Source organism: Hemitrygon akajei, chromosome 8 (assembly GCF_048418815.1).
Source record: "Hemitrygon akajei chromosome 8, sHemAka1.3, whole genome shotgun sequence".
In the NCBI taxonomy this organism is placed as follows: domain Eukaryota; kingdom Metazoa; phylum Chordata; class Chondrichthyes; order Myliobatiformes; family Dasyatidae; genus Hemitrygon; species Hemitrygon akajei.
Genome location: NC_133131.1, coordinates 166,194,755 through 166,210,815, shown reverse-complemented (window position 1 = coordinate 166,210,815; position 16,061 = coordinate 166,194,755). Strand labels below are relative to the sequence as shown.

At 41.1% G+C, this 16,061-nt stretch overlaps 1 protein-coding gene across 2 annotated transcripts in view; it reads right to left on the bottom strand.

The window, feature by feature from the left end:
• The window catches only part of ccdc13 (coiled-coil domain containing 13), a 74,913-nt gene extending 61,163 nt beyond the window's left edge, over positions 1–13,750 (bottom strand). For both annotated transcript variants that reach the window (XM_073055007.1, XM_073055008.1), the window contains exons 1-2: positions 13,427–13,750; positions 1,807–1,955 (exon numbers count right to left, since the gene is read on the bottom strand). In XM_073055007.1, coding sequence (XP_072911108.1) covers positions 1,807–1,955; positions 13,427–13,638 — 361 coding nt within the window. In that variant the 5' untranslated portion in view covers positions 13,639–13,750. The remainder of the gene's footprint in view (positions 1–1,806; positions 1,956–13,426) is intronic.
• Between the last annotated feature and the right edge of the window lie 2,311 nt (positions 13,751–16,061).

Here is a 16,061-nt window from a genome sequence, read left to right as displayed (position 1 = left end):
TTACCATTCATTTCAAGAGAACAAGAATATAAAAGCAAGGATGTAATGCTGAGGCTTAATAAGGCACTGGTGAGGCCTCACTTGGAGTATTGTGAGCAGTTTTGGGCCCTTTATCTAAGAAAGGATGTGTAGAAATTGGAGAGGGTTCAAAGAAGGTTCAGAAAAATGATTCTGGGATTGAAAGGCTCATCAAAAGAGGAATGACTGATGGTTCTGGGCATGCAGACAATGGAATTCAGATAAATTAGGGGGAATTTCATTGAAATCTATCAAATGTTGAAAGGCCTCGATAGAATGAATGTGGAGAGGATGTTTTCTATGGTGGGGGAGTCTAAGACTAGAGGACACAGCCTCAAAAAAGAGGGACTTCCATTTCAAAGATGAAGAGGAATTTCTTTAGCCACAGAGTGGTGAATCTGTGGAATTCATAGCGTAATGCCCTGGTTCACATGGTTCATATCTTTTCCCGTTATGCTTTTCAGTTCTCTGTGTAAGCTGCTTGTTCGGGTTACTGTTTAAGATAAGAGATAGGAGAAATGTCTACCATCCAATTGGGATGAATGGACATCCCAACTGGGGAGGTTTTCTCTGGTGAGGGACATTTAAGGTTGGGCTTGGGACTTTTGAGAATGGAGAAGAGGGAAGACACCAGAGAGAAGAGGTTGGAAGAGTCAACCCGGAGTGGGACCGTGATTCGATGAAGCCCGGGGAGATCAAAGGAGAATCGGCCAAGGGGAAACCATGAGCTCCAGCTTGTGCACATTAGACTGTTTCATTTAAATTAGGGCCCTTTTCTTGTTTTTGATTTTCCTTTCCTTTCCTCCAGTCAAATTAAGAATTATACAGTTAAATCTTTTAACTGTATGGGGTGTTGCTGTCTGTTATTTTGTGGTATATTTGTAACAGGGTAATGAATCACGCAGCATCCACACAAACAGGGGGATTTGGGGGCTTGTACCTCAATCTCCATGTTTGGAGGGGCCGGGGGTGTCTTCCCTAGACTTACGCAGTTAATGGAACCAGAGTATCACAATTGCCGCAGGCTGCTGTGGAGCCCAAATCATCGGATATTTTTAAGTCAAAGGTTGATGTATTCTTGATTGGGCATTAAAGGATACGGGGAGAAGGCAGGAGACTGCGGCTGAGAGAGAAATGGATCTGCCATGATAAAATGGCAGGGAAGACTCGATGTCTTATACCTTTGGACCTAGCGCATGTATTTTTCAACATAGTCCCCTCCTACATTTACACACTTAGTCCAGCGGTCGTGGAGCATACAGATCTTGGACTTCCAGAAAGTCTCCACAGCAGCGGTGATTGATAAGTTTGTGGCCTAAGGTAGAAGGCGACGAGTTATACAGCTCTCGTTACAGGCACATGCAGTTCAACTCTTTGAGTGATTATGCAGAAAGTTTGAAGTTAATAACTCATCTCCTTCTACCTTAGGCCACAAACTTATCAATCACACCTGCTGTGGAGACTTTCTGGAAGTCCAAGATCTGTATGCTCCACGACCGCTGGATTAAGTGTGTAAATGTAGGAGGGGACTATGTTGAAAAACAAATGTGCCAGGGTTTCTAAAATCGACTCCTTCTAACTTAGGCCACAAACTTATCAATCACCCTTTGTATTAACTAATTGTGCTCATTCTTGTAGTATCTGACATGTTTAGTTTATGTTTTGCTTGTGAATGCTGCTTATGTGAAGCACTGTGCCTGTGATGCTGCTGCAAATAAGATTTCCACTGCACCTACGTGTACATGTACTTACGCACGAGACAATCTACTTGACTGGCATCCTATTTACCTGCCAAGGCAAGCCGATCTTCCTCCCTTTTTCTCTTCAGGTATTTGATTTCGAAATCCCTCTCACTGAGGAGTTTGTAGAGCCGGCCGTTCTCATTCCGCAGTTCCAGGATCTGTTCCTGCAGCTGTTCATTCTCATTTTCCAACAAGCTAAAAAAATTCAGTGATTCACACCATGCTTACCACAAAACACAGAAAACAACGATTGTACAGGAAACGACCCTCTGTCATCTCAAAACCACACTGACAGCCATAATCAAACAACAACCTTGTTCATTTCCACAGATTCAATTCAAAATTATTCAAGACTGTTTATTGTCATTCGTGTACACAACTGTAATGAAGAACAAATTATTGTTACTCTGATCCAATGCAGCACAGAAAACACACGAAGCATAAAGAACACAGAAATATAAATACAAGATTAGCTCATATGTATAGACTGATTGTATGTACATAAAGTAGGGCTAGGTACAGGAGTGTCTGTACATAAGGTGACTCTAACAGGAAATGATAAAGTAGTGGTGGGGGAGTAGATTAATAGTGGAGGCATTGATCAGCCTTACGGCTTGGGGAATTGTTTTCAGGAAAGCAACTGGTAATCCTGGCGTGGACGTTGCTTACTCTCTTTCCTGATGAGAGTGGCACAAACAGTCCAGTAACAGAGTGGACTATATTACTTCATTATATTGCTGGCTTTCTTCTGGCACCTTTCTGTTGATGCCAACTCAGCTACTGGGTGCTGGCAGCATTGTGCATTGTTACACCCTGTCTATACTTCTCTGTGGAGCTTTGGCTTATTTAGGAATTCACCCCATGGTTCTTCCCCACATCTGTGAAAAGGACAAAATGAAAACTGTAATTTTAAATTACAGATCCCTTATCTACAATTATCATGTCCAGCAACTTCTCACATCCTCCCATTCATGGACACAAGATTGACTGACTGGCAGAAGGCGAAGAGCAGGAATAAAGGGGGTCTTTTCTGGTTGACTGCAGGTGACTGGTGGTGTTCCACAGGGGTACTTTTCACCTTATATGTTAATGAGCTGGAGGATGGAATTCACACCACTGTGGCCAGATCTGCGAATGACATGGACAGGTGGAGGGCGATGGAATGTTGAGGAAGCAAGAGAGTCTGCAGAAGGACTTGGACAGATTAGGAGAATGGGCAAAGAAGTAAACATATCTTTACCTCCCAACCCAACAGGAATCGCTCCCTCAGTGGTTCCCTTGTCCAGTCGTCCCTCCTCACTAATCTCCCTCTAGACACATCCCTGTAAGCAGCCTAAGTGCGAAGACAGTTCACACATCTCCTCCCTCACCTCCATTCAGGGCCCCAAACAGTCCTTTCTGCTGAGGTAACACTTCACCTGTGAATCTGCTGGGGTCGTTTACTGTGTCCGGTGCTGCTGATGTGGCCTCCTTCTACACTGGTGAGACCAATTGTAAATTGGTGGACCGCTTCGTCGAGCACCTCCGCACCATCTGCCACAAGTGGGACTTATCGGTGGCCAATCATGTTAACTCCCATTCCCATTCCCACTCTGACGCGTCAATCCATGGCCTCCTCTTGTGCCAAGATGAGGCCACCCTCAGGGTGGATGAGCAACACCTTATAATCCTGATGAAGGTTCTTGGCTCAAAACATCAACTTTTACTCTTTTGCACAGATGCTGCCTGGCCTGCTGTGTTTCTCCAGCATTTTGTGTGTGTTGCTTTAGATTTCCAGCATCTGCAGATTTTCCCATCTTTGTGATTTATCCCTCTACACCTTGCCTATCCATGTACCTGCCAAAATATCTTTGAAACGTTGTAATTTTCTCTGCTTCAAACACTTCCTCTGACAGCTCATTCCATACACCCACCACCCTCCCCATCCTCCGTGTGAAAAACATAGTCCTCAATTTCCCCTTTAAATCCTTCCCCTCCTACTTCAAGTCTACACACTCTGGTTTTAGACACCCCTACCCTGTGAAAAAGACCACTTTTTTATGAAGATGGGTAAAAGAATATAAGATGTTGAATGGTGTGATTTGGTAGCTTCCTTTGCCTCTTTGTATTCTTGATCTGGGGCAAAAGAGAGAGGGAACTTGCAGGTGGAAGGAAGGGATGGAAGAAATGGAGAACAGAGATCAAGGGGTGAAGAAAGCAGATATTGAGAAGATGGAGACAAAGGGAGGGGGATCAGGTGGAAGGAGAAGTCAGGGGTCAGAAGGAAAGAGAGAGGGAAATGTGGGAATTCTGGAAGACCTTCAGTTTCCCAGATAAAACACATCGGCACCAGGTGCACTGAGCTGCAGCTCCTCACAGAAAGTATTAAGAAAATGGAGCTGCAGCTCGATGATCTTCGGCATATGGGAGACTGAGGAAGTGAAAGATAGGAGCTACAAGAAGGTAGTCACCCTTAGGTTACACAAAGTACACTGTAGTTGGTTTTTCACCTGGCACCTTCCACCCTCCCCCCACCTTCTTTATAGGGCCTCTGTCCCCTCCTTCTTCAGTCCTGACGAAGGGTCTCGGCCCGAAACGTTGACTGCTCATTTCAATGGATGCTGCCCGACCTGCTGAGTTCATCCAGCTTGTTTGTCAGCCTTGGGTTGCTGGACACAGGTAACTGGGTGACTGCCAGGAGAAGGAAGGGAAATGCACGGCCAGTGCAGTGTACACCTGTGGCTGTTGCCCTCAATAATAAGTGTACTACAGCTTTAGATACTGTTAAGGGGGTTGACCTACCAGGGGGATCCACACTGACCGGGTCTGGTGCTGTGGCTCAGAAAAGAAAGAGAGGTGAGGAGGACTGCAGTGGTGATGGGAGATTCCACAGTCAGAGGAACAGAAATGAGATTCTGTGGGTGCAATAGAGACACCTTGATGGTACGTTGCCTCCCAGGTGCCAGGGACAGGATGTCTCAGATCAGGTCCATGGCATTCTAAAGGGGGAGGGTGAGCAACCAGAAGTCTTGGTACATGTTGGCACCAACGACATAGGTAGAAAAGGTAAGGAGGTCCTGAAGGGAGCTAGGTAGAAAGCTGAAAAACAGGAACTCCTGGGTACTAATCTCTGGCCTGCTGCCTGTGCCAGTGAGGGAAAGAATAGGATGATTTGGCAGGTGGATGTGTGGCAGAGGAACTGGTGCAGGGGGAAGGGGTTTCAGATTTATGGATCATTAAATCTCCTTGGGGAAAGTACAACCTGTACCAAAGAGTCAGGTTACACCTGAACCCGAGGGGTCCAATATCACTATGCGCAGGTTGACTACAGCTGTTTGAGAGAGTTTAAACTAATTTTACAGGGGGATGGTAACTGTAGCGATAATGCTGAGGATAAGGTAGTTGGTTACAAATAAAGGCAGTGTGTAGTGAGCCTCCTAACAAGGAACGCTGAAAACAGGGCAAAATTGCAGGCAACAGGATGAGTTGCAAAGGAAAAGGTGGACAAAATCAAAGAAGGTGTTATATTTGAATGTGTGCGGTATACGGAGTAAGGGAGATGAGCTTGCAGCACAGTTACAGATTGGCATATATTTGACGTTGTGGGCATCACTGAATTGTGGCTGAAAGATTACTACCTGGGAGCTTAATGTCCAAGGATGCACATTGTACCGAAAGGACAGGCAGGTAGGCAGAGGAGGTGGTGTGGCTCTATTGGTAAAAAATGGAATCAAATTATTAGAAAGAAGTGGCATAGGGTTGGAAGGTGTTGGGTAGAGCTAAGGAACTGCAAGGGCAAAAAGCCTCTGATGGGAGCTATATACAGATTCCCCAAATGGTGATAAGGATGTGGTCTACAAATTACAATAGGAGATAGAAAATACATGCCAAAAGAGCAAATTCACAATAGTCATGGGGGATTGGGAAAATCAGGTTGGTGCTGGACTCAGGAGTGAGCATTTCTAGAATGCCTATGAGATGGATTTTTAGAGCAGCTCACAGTTGAGCCCACTAGGGGATCAGCTATTCAGGAATGGGTGTTCTGCAACAAACCGGAATTGATTAGAGGAGCTAATGTAAAGGAAGCCTTAGGGGAAAGTGATCATAACATGGACCAATTCACCAATAAACTTGAGGAGAAGCTAAAGTCAGATGTATCAGCATTCCAGTGACGTGAAGGGGACTGCAGAAGCTTGAGAAAGGAGTTAGCCAAAATAGATGGGTAAAGAACACTGGCAGAAATTTCTGGAAGCAATTCGGAAGGCACAGGATATATGCACCCCAAGGAGGAAGTGGTAGTCCAAAGGAAAAATGACATATCCATGGCTAACAAGAGAAGTCAAAGTAAACATAAAAGCCAAAAGGAGGCCATATAATAGAGCTAACATTAGTGGGAAGCTTTTAAAAACTAACAGAAGGCAACTAAAAAGTAATTAAGAAGGAAAAGATGGAATACAAAAGCAATCTAGCTAATGATACTAAAGAGGATACCAAAAGTTTTTTCAGATACATAAAGTATAAAAGAGAGATGAGAGTGGATATCAGACTGCTGGAAAATGGTGCTGGAGAGGTAGTAATGGGGGACAAGGAAATGACAGATGAACTGAATAAATATTTTGCATCAGTCTTCACTGTGGAAGATACTAGCTGTATGCCAGAAGTTTGAGAGTGTCAGGGGACAGAACTGTGTGAAGTTGCCATTACTAGAGAGAAGGTTCTTGGGAAACTGAAAGGTCTGAAAGTAGGTAAGTCACCTGGACCAGATGGTGTACAGCCTAGGCTTTTGAAAGAGGAGGCTGAAGAGACTGTGACAGCATTAGTAACGATCTTTCAAGAATCAATTGATTCTGGTATGATTCCAGAGGAATGGAAAATTGCAAATGTCACTTCACTCTTCAAGAAGGGAGAGAGGCAGAAGAAAGAAAATTATAGGTCAGCTAGCCTGACCTCAGTGGTTGAGAAGATGTTGAGAATTGTTAAGGATGTGGTTTTGGGGTACTTGGAGGTAAATGATAAAATACGCTATAGTCAGCATAGTTTCAGTAGGGCCAGTAATTTTAAACTTCTGGGTGTCCCTATCTCAGTGGGGATCTATCCTGGACCCATCATAGGAATGTGTTTTTTGCCTAATGTTAAAAACTGTGAATATGACGCTATTGCTGTATCTGATTATGCACCTTTGAGTTTGTCCTTTGAATTTGATTATGTCATTTTTGGCCGTCCACCATGGCGCATGCCTCAGATTTTATTGCAAAACTCTGACTTTATCAGTTTTACCAAAAGAAAGAAAAGAATTTTTTCTTTTTAATGATATAGGAGGTATGTCTAAATTAATTATATGAGATACATTCAAAGCATTTTTATGTGGTCAGATTATTTCTTATTCAGCTAATCTTAAAAAACAGACTAAAGCAGAATTAGATAAAATTTCAAAACAAATTAAAGATTTCTATGCAACTTCCCCTAATCTTGACTTGTTTAAAAACAGGGTGGAACTTCAATCACAATATAAGCTATTATTAACTCATCCAATTTAAGGTTATCTACTTAAGTTAAAGAGCCAATTTTATATGTTTGGAGATAAAAATAATAAACTACTTGCATCTCAATTAAAATCGGCTGGAGTCAAGAGACAGATTTTGAAAATTTGTAGAAAAGATGGTACCCTGGCTCGGGAATATGAAGGAATTAATAAGATTTTTCAAGATTTTTATACTGAACTTTATAAATCTCAATGTCCAGTAGACTCTTCTGAAATGAATGCTTTTTTATGAAAGATTGCTTTTCCTAAAATTTCTGCTGAGGATCAAAAAACTCTTGATGCCCAAATTAGCAAATCCAAAATTCATAAAGCTGTTTTTTCAATGCAATCTGGTAAAGCCCCAGGACTTGATGGTCATCCAGTAGAATTTTATTAAAAATTTGGAAAATTGCTTTCTCCATATATGTTGGAGATGTTTAAAGATTCTTTTGTGAAAAGTGATTTACCCTCTACTTTTTATGAAGCTTCTATTTCTTTAATTCTCAAAAAGGATAAAGATCCTACTGATTGTGCCTCATACAGACCTACTTCATTATTGAATGTTGATGCTAAGATTCTCTCAAAGATAATGGCCAATCAGTTGGAGAGTGTTTTGGGTAAAATTATTTTTAAAGATCAAACAGGCTTTATAAAGGGTCGTTATTCCTTTTCAAATGTTCGGAGATTATTTAACATTATATATTTGCTTTCCTCTAAAACTCAACAATGCGTTATATCTTTGGATGCTGAAAAAGCATTTGATTGAGTCGAATGGAAATATTTATTTAAGGTTTTAGAAAAATTTGGTTTTGGTATTAATTTTAATAATTGAATTAAAATGAGATATAAAGCTCCTATTGCTACTGTTGTCACTAATAACTGTAGGTCTCCTTTTTTTCAGCTATCACGGGGGACAAGACAAGGTTGTCCATTAAGTCCATTGTTATTTAACTTAATATTAGAATCCCTTGCTATTGCTCTTCGTGAAGCCAAAAATATTCATGGGATTTTTGTGAATGAGACATTGCACAAGATCTCTCTTTACGCTGATGATTTATTGGTATATATATCTAAGCTTGAAAAATCTATTCCTGCCTTTGCTAAAATTATTTGACAAATTTGGAGACTTTTCAGGATATAAAATAAATTTTAGTAAAAGTGAATTACTTCCTTTAAATGAATCTGTCTCTATATATGATAATATTCCTTTTAAAGTTACAGATTCTTTTAGATATTTAGGTGTTATAATTACTAAAAAAAATAAGGATCTTTATAAAGCCAATTTTCCTCCTTTAGTGGACTTTATGAAGTATTCATTTAGTAGATGGAGCCCACTTATATTGTCACTTGTTGGTCGTATTCATGTAGTTAAAATGATGATTTCACCAAAATTTTTATATTTATTTCAGAATATTCCTGTTTTTTTGACTAAGAAGTTTTTTGATCGGATTGATTCTATTATTCTATCTTTTATTTGGGGTAATAAAAGACCAAGAATTGGTAAATGTCATTTGCAAAAGTTGAAAAAGGACAGAGGTCTCACATTGCCTAATCTAAGAATGTATTATTGGGCTGTTAATTTGCGGTATATGTCCTTTTAGTTATATTGGGGTGATAGGAATGATCGGCCAATTTGGGTAGACCTGGAACTGAGAGCTGTGAAACAGTTTTATTCAACTTCGTAATTAGGAGTTGCTCTACCTATACAATTAGCTAAAGTTGCTAATTTAAACTTATATCCTGTGGTTAAGCACTCTTTACAAATCTGGCTCCAGTTCTGCAGTTTTTTTAATCTTAAAAAATTTAAACTTTGTAGTATAATTTATTGTAATTACTTTTTTAAACCTTCTTGGAGTGATCCAATTTTTTTACTTTGGAAAAATAAAGGTATTAATTCTTTTTTGGATTTATTTAAAGAAGGCAGATTGATGTCTTTTGAACAATTAGTCGGTAAGTATTCTCTCTCATATTCACACTATTTACAATATCTTCAAGTTAGACTTTTTTTACAAAAATATTTAAGTAATTTTCCTTACATATTGGAGGCTGACTTGTTAGATACTACAAGTGTGTATTATGAATATGAACCCCTTGTTGAAAGGTTCTATTGGAAGAATTTATAATTTATTATTACAATGGGATAAGTGTCCTTTACTTAAGATTAAACAGGATTGGGAGAAGGAACTCAATTTGACTTTTATATGGGAGGATTGGACACGGATTCTGAAGCTAGTTAACTCTTCTTCGATCTGCGCTAGTCATTCACTGATTCAATTTTAAATTGTACATCGTTACCATTTGACGAAGGAGAGACTTTCTAAAATATTTCCCAATGTTGACAAGTATTGTGATAGATGTAAAACTGAGATAGCTACACTGATACATATGTTCTGGTCATGTTCTATATTAAAACAGTTTTGGAAGTCAGTCTTTTTGACAATTTCTAAAGCATTCAGAATCAATTAACAACCTAATAAATTGACGGTGCTTTTTGGAATAATTCCTCAAAATATCCATGGTATTTCTGTGTCTGACCAACATGTTATTGCGTTTGTTACATTGATAGCTAGGAGGGCCATCTTGTTGAAATGGAAGGATATATCAGCTCCTACTTTGTCACGATGGTTCTCACAAATGATGCTGTGTCTTAGCTTGGAGAAAATTAGAAGTCAAACCTTTGAATCTTTATTTGATTTTGAGAAGAGGTGGGGCTCATTTGCTCGTTATTATCATTTCAGTTAACTGATAGATTTCCTCCACGATCTAAATGTAAATCTTTTTTTTGATATATCTTTTTTTCTTGTTGGCGGTTTGATGTTTATTTTTAGAAGCTTTTTGTATGACGTGTGGCTCCGGGGTTGTACCTCCAATGGGTTTCTTTTTTTCCTCACTTTTCTTGCTTAGTAGGGTTTTTTTTATTCACAAAAATTTTCAATTTTTAAGATAATTTCTTCTTTTTTGAGGCATTGTAAGTGTTGTTACTTCAATGGACTTGTGCTGTTTTTGAATAATAATAATAATAATAATAATAATAATAATAATAATAATAATAATAATAATAATAATAATAAAAAGATTTGAAAAGAAAAGATAAAATATGCCATAGTCAGCATATTTTCCTCAAGGGAAAATCGAGCCTGACAGATCTATTAAAGTTCTTTGCTGAAATAACAAGCAGGATAGACAAAGGAGATTCAATTGATGTTGTGTACTTGGATTTTCAGAAGGCCTTTGTCAAGGTGCCACACATGAGGCTGCTTTTCAAGTTAAGAGCCCATGGTATTAAAGGAAGTATACTAGCATGGATAAAACAGTGGGAGGCAAAGAGTGGGAATAAAGGAAGCCTTTTCTGGTTGGCTGCCAGTAACTAGTTGTGTTCCACAGGGGTCTGTGTTAGGATCACTTCTTTTTACATTATATATCAATGACTTGGGTGACAGAATTGATGGCTTTGTGGCAAAGTTTGTAGAGGAGACAAAGAGGAAGTAGCGAAGCTACAGAAGCACTTAGATTAGGAGAATGGGCAAAGGAGTGGCAGATGAAATACAGTGTCAGGAAGTGTATGGTCATTCACTTTAGTAGAAGATATAAAAGGGTAGACTATTTTCTAAATGGAGAGAGAATTCAAAACTCTGAGGTGCAAAGGGACTTGGGAGACCTTGTTCAGGATTCCCTAAAGGTTGTTTGTAGGTTGAGTCAGTGGTGAGGAAGCCAAATACAATGTTAGCATTTATTTCAACAGGACTAGTATATAAAAGCAAAGACGTAATGTTGAAACTTTATAAAGCACTGGTGAGGCCTCATTTGGAGTATTATGAGCAGATTTGTGCCCTTATCTAAGAAAGGATGCGCTGACGTTGGAGAGAGTTCAAAGGAGGTTCACAAAAATGATTCTGAAATTGAAAGGCTTATCATATAAAGAGTGTTTGATGGCTCAGGGCCTGTACTCACTGGAATCCAGAAGAATGAGGGGTGACCTCATTGAAACCTATTAAATGTTGAAAGGCCTTGATAGAGTGGACGTGGAAAAGATGTTTCCTAAGGTAGGGGAGTCTATGACCAGAAGACACAGCCTCTGAATAGAGTGGCATCCTCTTTGAACTGAGATGAGGAGGAATTTCTTTAGCCAGAAAGTGTGAATCTGTGGTATTCATTGACACAGGCAGCTGTGGAGGCCAAGTCATTGGGTATACCTGTATTTAAGGCAGAGGTTGATAGACTCTTAATTAGTCAGGGCATGAAAGGACACAGGGAGAAGGCAAGAATCAGAATCAGGTTTATTATCGCCAGTATGTATCGTGAAATTTGTTAACTCAGCAGCAGCAGCAGCAGTTCAATGCAATACATAGTATAGAAAAATAAGAATAATAAATAAGTCAATCAATTACAGTATATGTATATTGAATAGATTAAAAATTGTGCAAAAACAGAAATAATAAATATTTAAAAAGTGAGGTAGTGTCCATGAATTCAATGTCCATTTAAGAATTGGATGGCAGAGGGGAAGAAGCTGTTCCTGAATCGCTGAGTGTGTGCCTTCAGGCTTCTGTACCTCCTGTACCTGATGGTAACAGCGAGGAAATGGCATGCCCTGGGTGCTGGAGATCCTTAAAAATAGATACTGCCTTTCTGAGACATCGCTCCCTAAAGATGTTCTGGGTACTTTGTAGATTAATACCCAAGGTGGAGCTGACCAAATTTACAACCCCCTGCAGCTTCTTTTGGTCCTCTGCAGTAGCCCCCCCCCCCCCCATAAGAGATTGGGGCTGATAGGGAAAATGGATCAGCCATGATGAATGGCAGAGTGGACTCGATGGACCAAATGGCCAAAGTCTGCTCCTTTATCTTCTGGCACAGCAGCACGGCAGGGATGAGTACTTAGCCCCCTGCTCTACTCGCTTTACACCTAGATAAGTACAGCTCCAACACCACATAAGGGTTGTTGATGACACCACTGCTGTGGGTTGTATCAAAGGTGGTGATGACTCAGCATTTAGCAAGGAGATTGAAAATTTGGCTGAATGGTGTAATAACAACAACCTCTCACTCAATGTCAATAAGACCAAGGAACTGATAGTAGACCTCAGGAGAGGGAAACCAGAAGTCCATGAGCCAGTAATCATCAGACGATCAGAGGTGGAGAGGGCCAGTAATTTCAAACTTCTGGGTGTCCCTATCTCAGTGGGGATCTATCCTGGACCCATCATAAGAATAGAATTGCGAACAAAGCACAACAGTGCCTCCACTTTCTCAGGAGTCCATAAAGACCGTAAGACACAGGAGCAGAATTAGGCCATTTGGCCCATCAAGTCTGCTCTGCCTTACAATCATGGCTGATCCTTTTTCTCCCTCTTCTCAGCTGCACTCTCCAGCCTTCCCCCCCCCCCCCCCCCCCGTAATCTTTGATGCTGTGGCCAATCAAGAACCTATCAAACTCTGCCTTAGATACACCTAATGACCTGGTCTCCACAGTTAGCTGCCTGTGGCAATAAATTCCACAAGTTCACCACCCTCTGGCAAAAGAAATTTCTCCGCACCTCTGTTTTAAATGGTTACCCCTCTATCCTGAGGATATGCCCTCTTGTCCTAGACTCCCCAAGCACGGGAAACATCCTTTCCACATCCATGCCTTTCAACATTCAAAAGATTTCAATGAGATTCCCCCCTCTCAACCTTCTAAATTACAGCGAGTACAGACCCAGAGCTATCAAAAGCTCCTAGTAGGACAACCCTTTCATTCCCGGAATCATCCTTGTAAACCTCCTCTGGACTCTCCAATGCCAGCACATCTTAGATGAGAAGCCAAAACTGTTCACAATACTCAAGGTGAGGCCTCACCAGTGCTTTATAAAGACATCACATCTCAGATTTTGTTTTCAAGACGTCTTGAAATGAATGCTAACATTGCATTTGCTTTCCTCACCACCGACTCCACCTGTAAGTAAACCTTTAGGTTATTCTGCACAAGCACTCCCAAGTCCCTTTGCATCTCGGATTTTTGGATTTTCTCCCCATTTGAAAAATAATTGCACATTTATTTCCTCCACCGAAGTGCATGATCATGCATTTTCCAGCACTGTATTTCATTTGGCACTTTCTTGCCCATTCTCCTAATCTGGCTATTAGAGGATGCGGCTGGGGAGCAGGGAGTGGGAAAAGTGGTTACCTGCTGGCGATGTCAGTGCTGGCCGGCTGGGCAGCCACCAGTTGCAGGTTCAGATCATCCTGCTGGTCCGGCGCGGCCTGCCTGGCGACCTGCTGCTTCTTGCCGGCCAGCAGTATCTTCTCCAGCCTTTTCTGCTGCTGCTCCTGCAGGGTCTGGAACTGCTGCCTCAGGCCCCGGGTCACCTGCTCGTCCGCGTCCGCGTCCCCCTCCATCCTCAGCTCAACCCCCGCCCACGGCGCCCCGACCGGTAATTCCCACAACCGGCCTCCGGGCCCGGTTTGAAGCCGGTATCCGCTTGCCTGGCCGTATCGTAGCAACGGTAGCCGGGGAGACGCGGGCTGCTGACCGGCCGCTGCGCCGGCTCTCGCTTTAACATTCTCCTCGACTCTCCGGGATTCCCAGTCACAACAAACACAGGATGCCCACAGGAAAGAATGGAAAATTAAAACAAACAAAAAAATAAGTTTTCAGCTCCTGTCAGAGAGAATTTTCAACTCTTTTATTGGCGCATTGCCTTTTGCAATTCAGCCCGGTATAAATTTGCAGAAGCTACAAAATGCCATCTACTGGAAAGGCATATAACAAGCAAACTTACTGCTCGAACATGTTAGGCGTTTAGACGCAAATCAATACCTATACATTATCTTCTTCTCTACTTCAAAATTCAGAGTAAACTTATTATCAAAGTTCGTATGTTACCATATATTACCCTAAGATTCATTTTTGCATGCATTCACAGTAGAACAAAGGAACACAAAAACATCAATGAAAAACAAGACAGAAAAACTGACAAACAACCAAAATGCAAAAGAAGACAATATGAAAATAAATAGTATATACTGAGAATATGAGCTGTTGAGACATTGAAGGTGATTGTGGAATCAGTTCAGTGTGTTGAGGTAAGTGAAGTTATTCAGGCTGGTTCAGGAGCCTGATGATTCTTTCCTCTGCTGCCAGACTATATATAAATCCCCACCAGCTTCTTCCAGACTTTCTGGCTCAGTCACAGCAAAGACCACCTTCCCCATTTGTCTTCCAGTACATACAAATCCTCTCTCACTGATGTAGAAGGGTGGACATTCATTGCTCCCTGAAAGTGGCAACACAAATGGAAAGGATGGCAAAGAAGACATACTGCATGCTTTGTCATCATCATACAGTGTTGAATCTAAAAGTTAGCAATTGCTGCAGGATATGGAACATTTGGAGACGAAGAGTGGCAAGGACAGGCCTGATTTCCTTTGTAGGGATGTTAATGGAAGGAATTCTGAGGGATAAGATCCTATCATCACTTGGATAGTCAAGGTCTGATCAAGAATCATCAGCATGGCTTTAGTTGTGGAAGATCCTGCCTTTCAGAGTTTTTTGAAGAGGTTACTGAGGGATAGATGAAGGTAGGGCAGTGGATGTTGTCTATATGGATTTTAGTAAGGCCACTGTCAAGGTCCCACTTGGTGGGGCTGATCTGGAAGGTTAGGTTGCATGGGATTCGGGGGGAGTTAGCAAGATAGATTCAGAATTGGTTCAATGATACAAAGAGTCATTCACAATTGGTTCAATGATAAGATTACTGGTTGAATGTCAATTCTCAGACTGGAGGCCTGTGAATAGTGGTGTGCCCTAGGAGTCAGTTTGGGGCCTCTATTATTATTTATGTAATGGGGGGCCTGAATTAGAGGAACAGGTTGGCCAGACTGGATCTTTATTCCTTGGAGTGTAGGAAAATGAGGGGTGACTTTGTAGAAGTTTAAAAGATGAGGGATATTGAATAATGTGAGCAGTCTTAGTCTTTTCCACAATGTTTGGGAGTGCAAAAGTAGAGGGCACAGATACAAGGTAAGTGGGGAGAGATTTAAGAGACTTTGGAAGCAATTCCTGTACACAGTAGTGAGTAGCTGGAATGAGTTGCAAGAGGAAGTGGATAAAGTGGATTTGAGAGGCATTTTGATAGGTACTTGGAGGGTTACGGGCCAAATGTAAGCAACTAGGACGAGCAGGTGTGGTTGGTGTGGACCAGTTGGGCCCAAGGGTCTGTCTCTGTACTTTATTAACTCTATGATTTCAAGGTTTAGAAGACGCTATCGAGGATGTTGCCTATATTAGCAACAAGGAGTTAGACAACCAGAGTTGTAGGGGAAGGTTAAATAGATTAGGACTTTAGTCGCTGGAGTATAGGAGATTAAAGGAAAATTTGATAATGATGTACATTATGAGGGGTAAATGCAAGCAGGCTTTTCCCACTAAAGTGAGGTGAGACAAAAAGTGGAGATCATAAATCAAAGATGAAAGGTGAAATGTTTAAGGGAACTTGAACTGAATTATCTTTATTGTCATTATACATAGGTACAATGAAACTCTGGCTTCCTCTCAGGCAATCAAAGAAAGTGGTAGATAAAAACAAGACAGTAATAGAAAAACAGTATTAAATAGATAAGTAGCAGAAAATAAGTTGTAGCAGCACCAGAACATCACAGTAATGCACAAAGTGCCGTTAGTGCAGATATTTGAGTCCTTGTGTGTGCATGTGTGTGCTCACAGTTTCAGTCATTGTTCTGTGGGAGTGGTGTGATGGAGGCCACAGCTCTGGGGTAGAAGCTGTTCTTGTCTATTTGTTCTGGCTTTTAGTGTCCTGAAC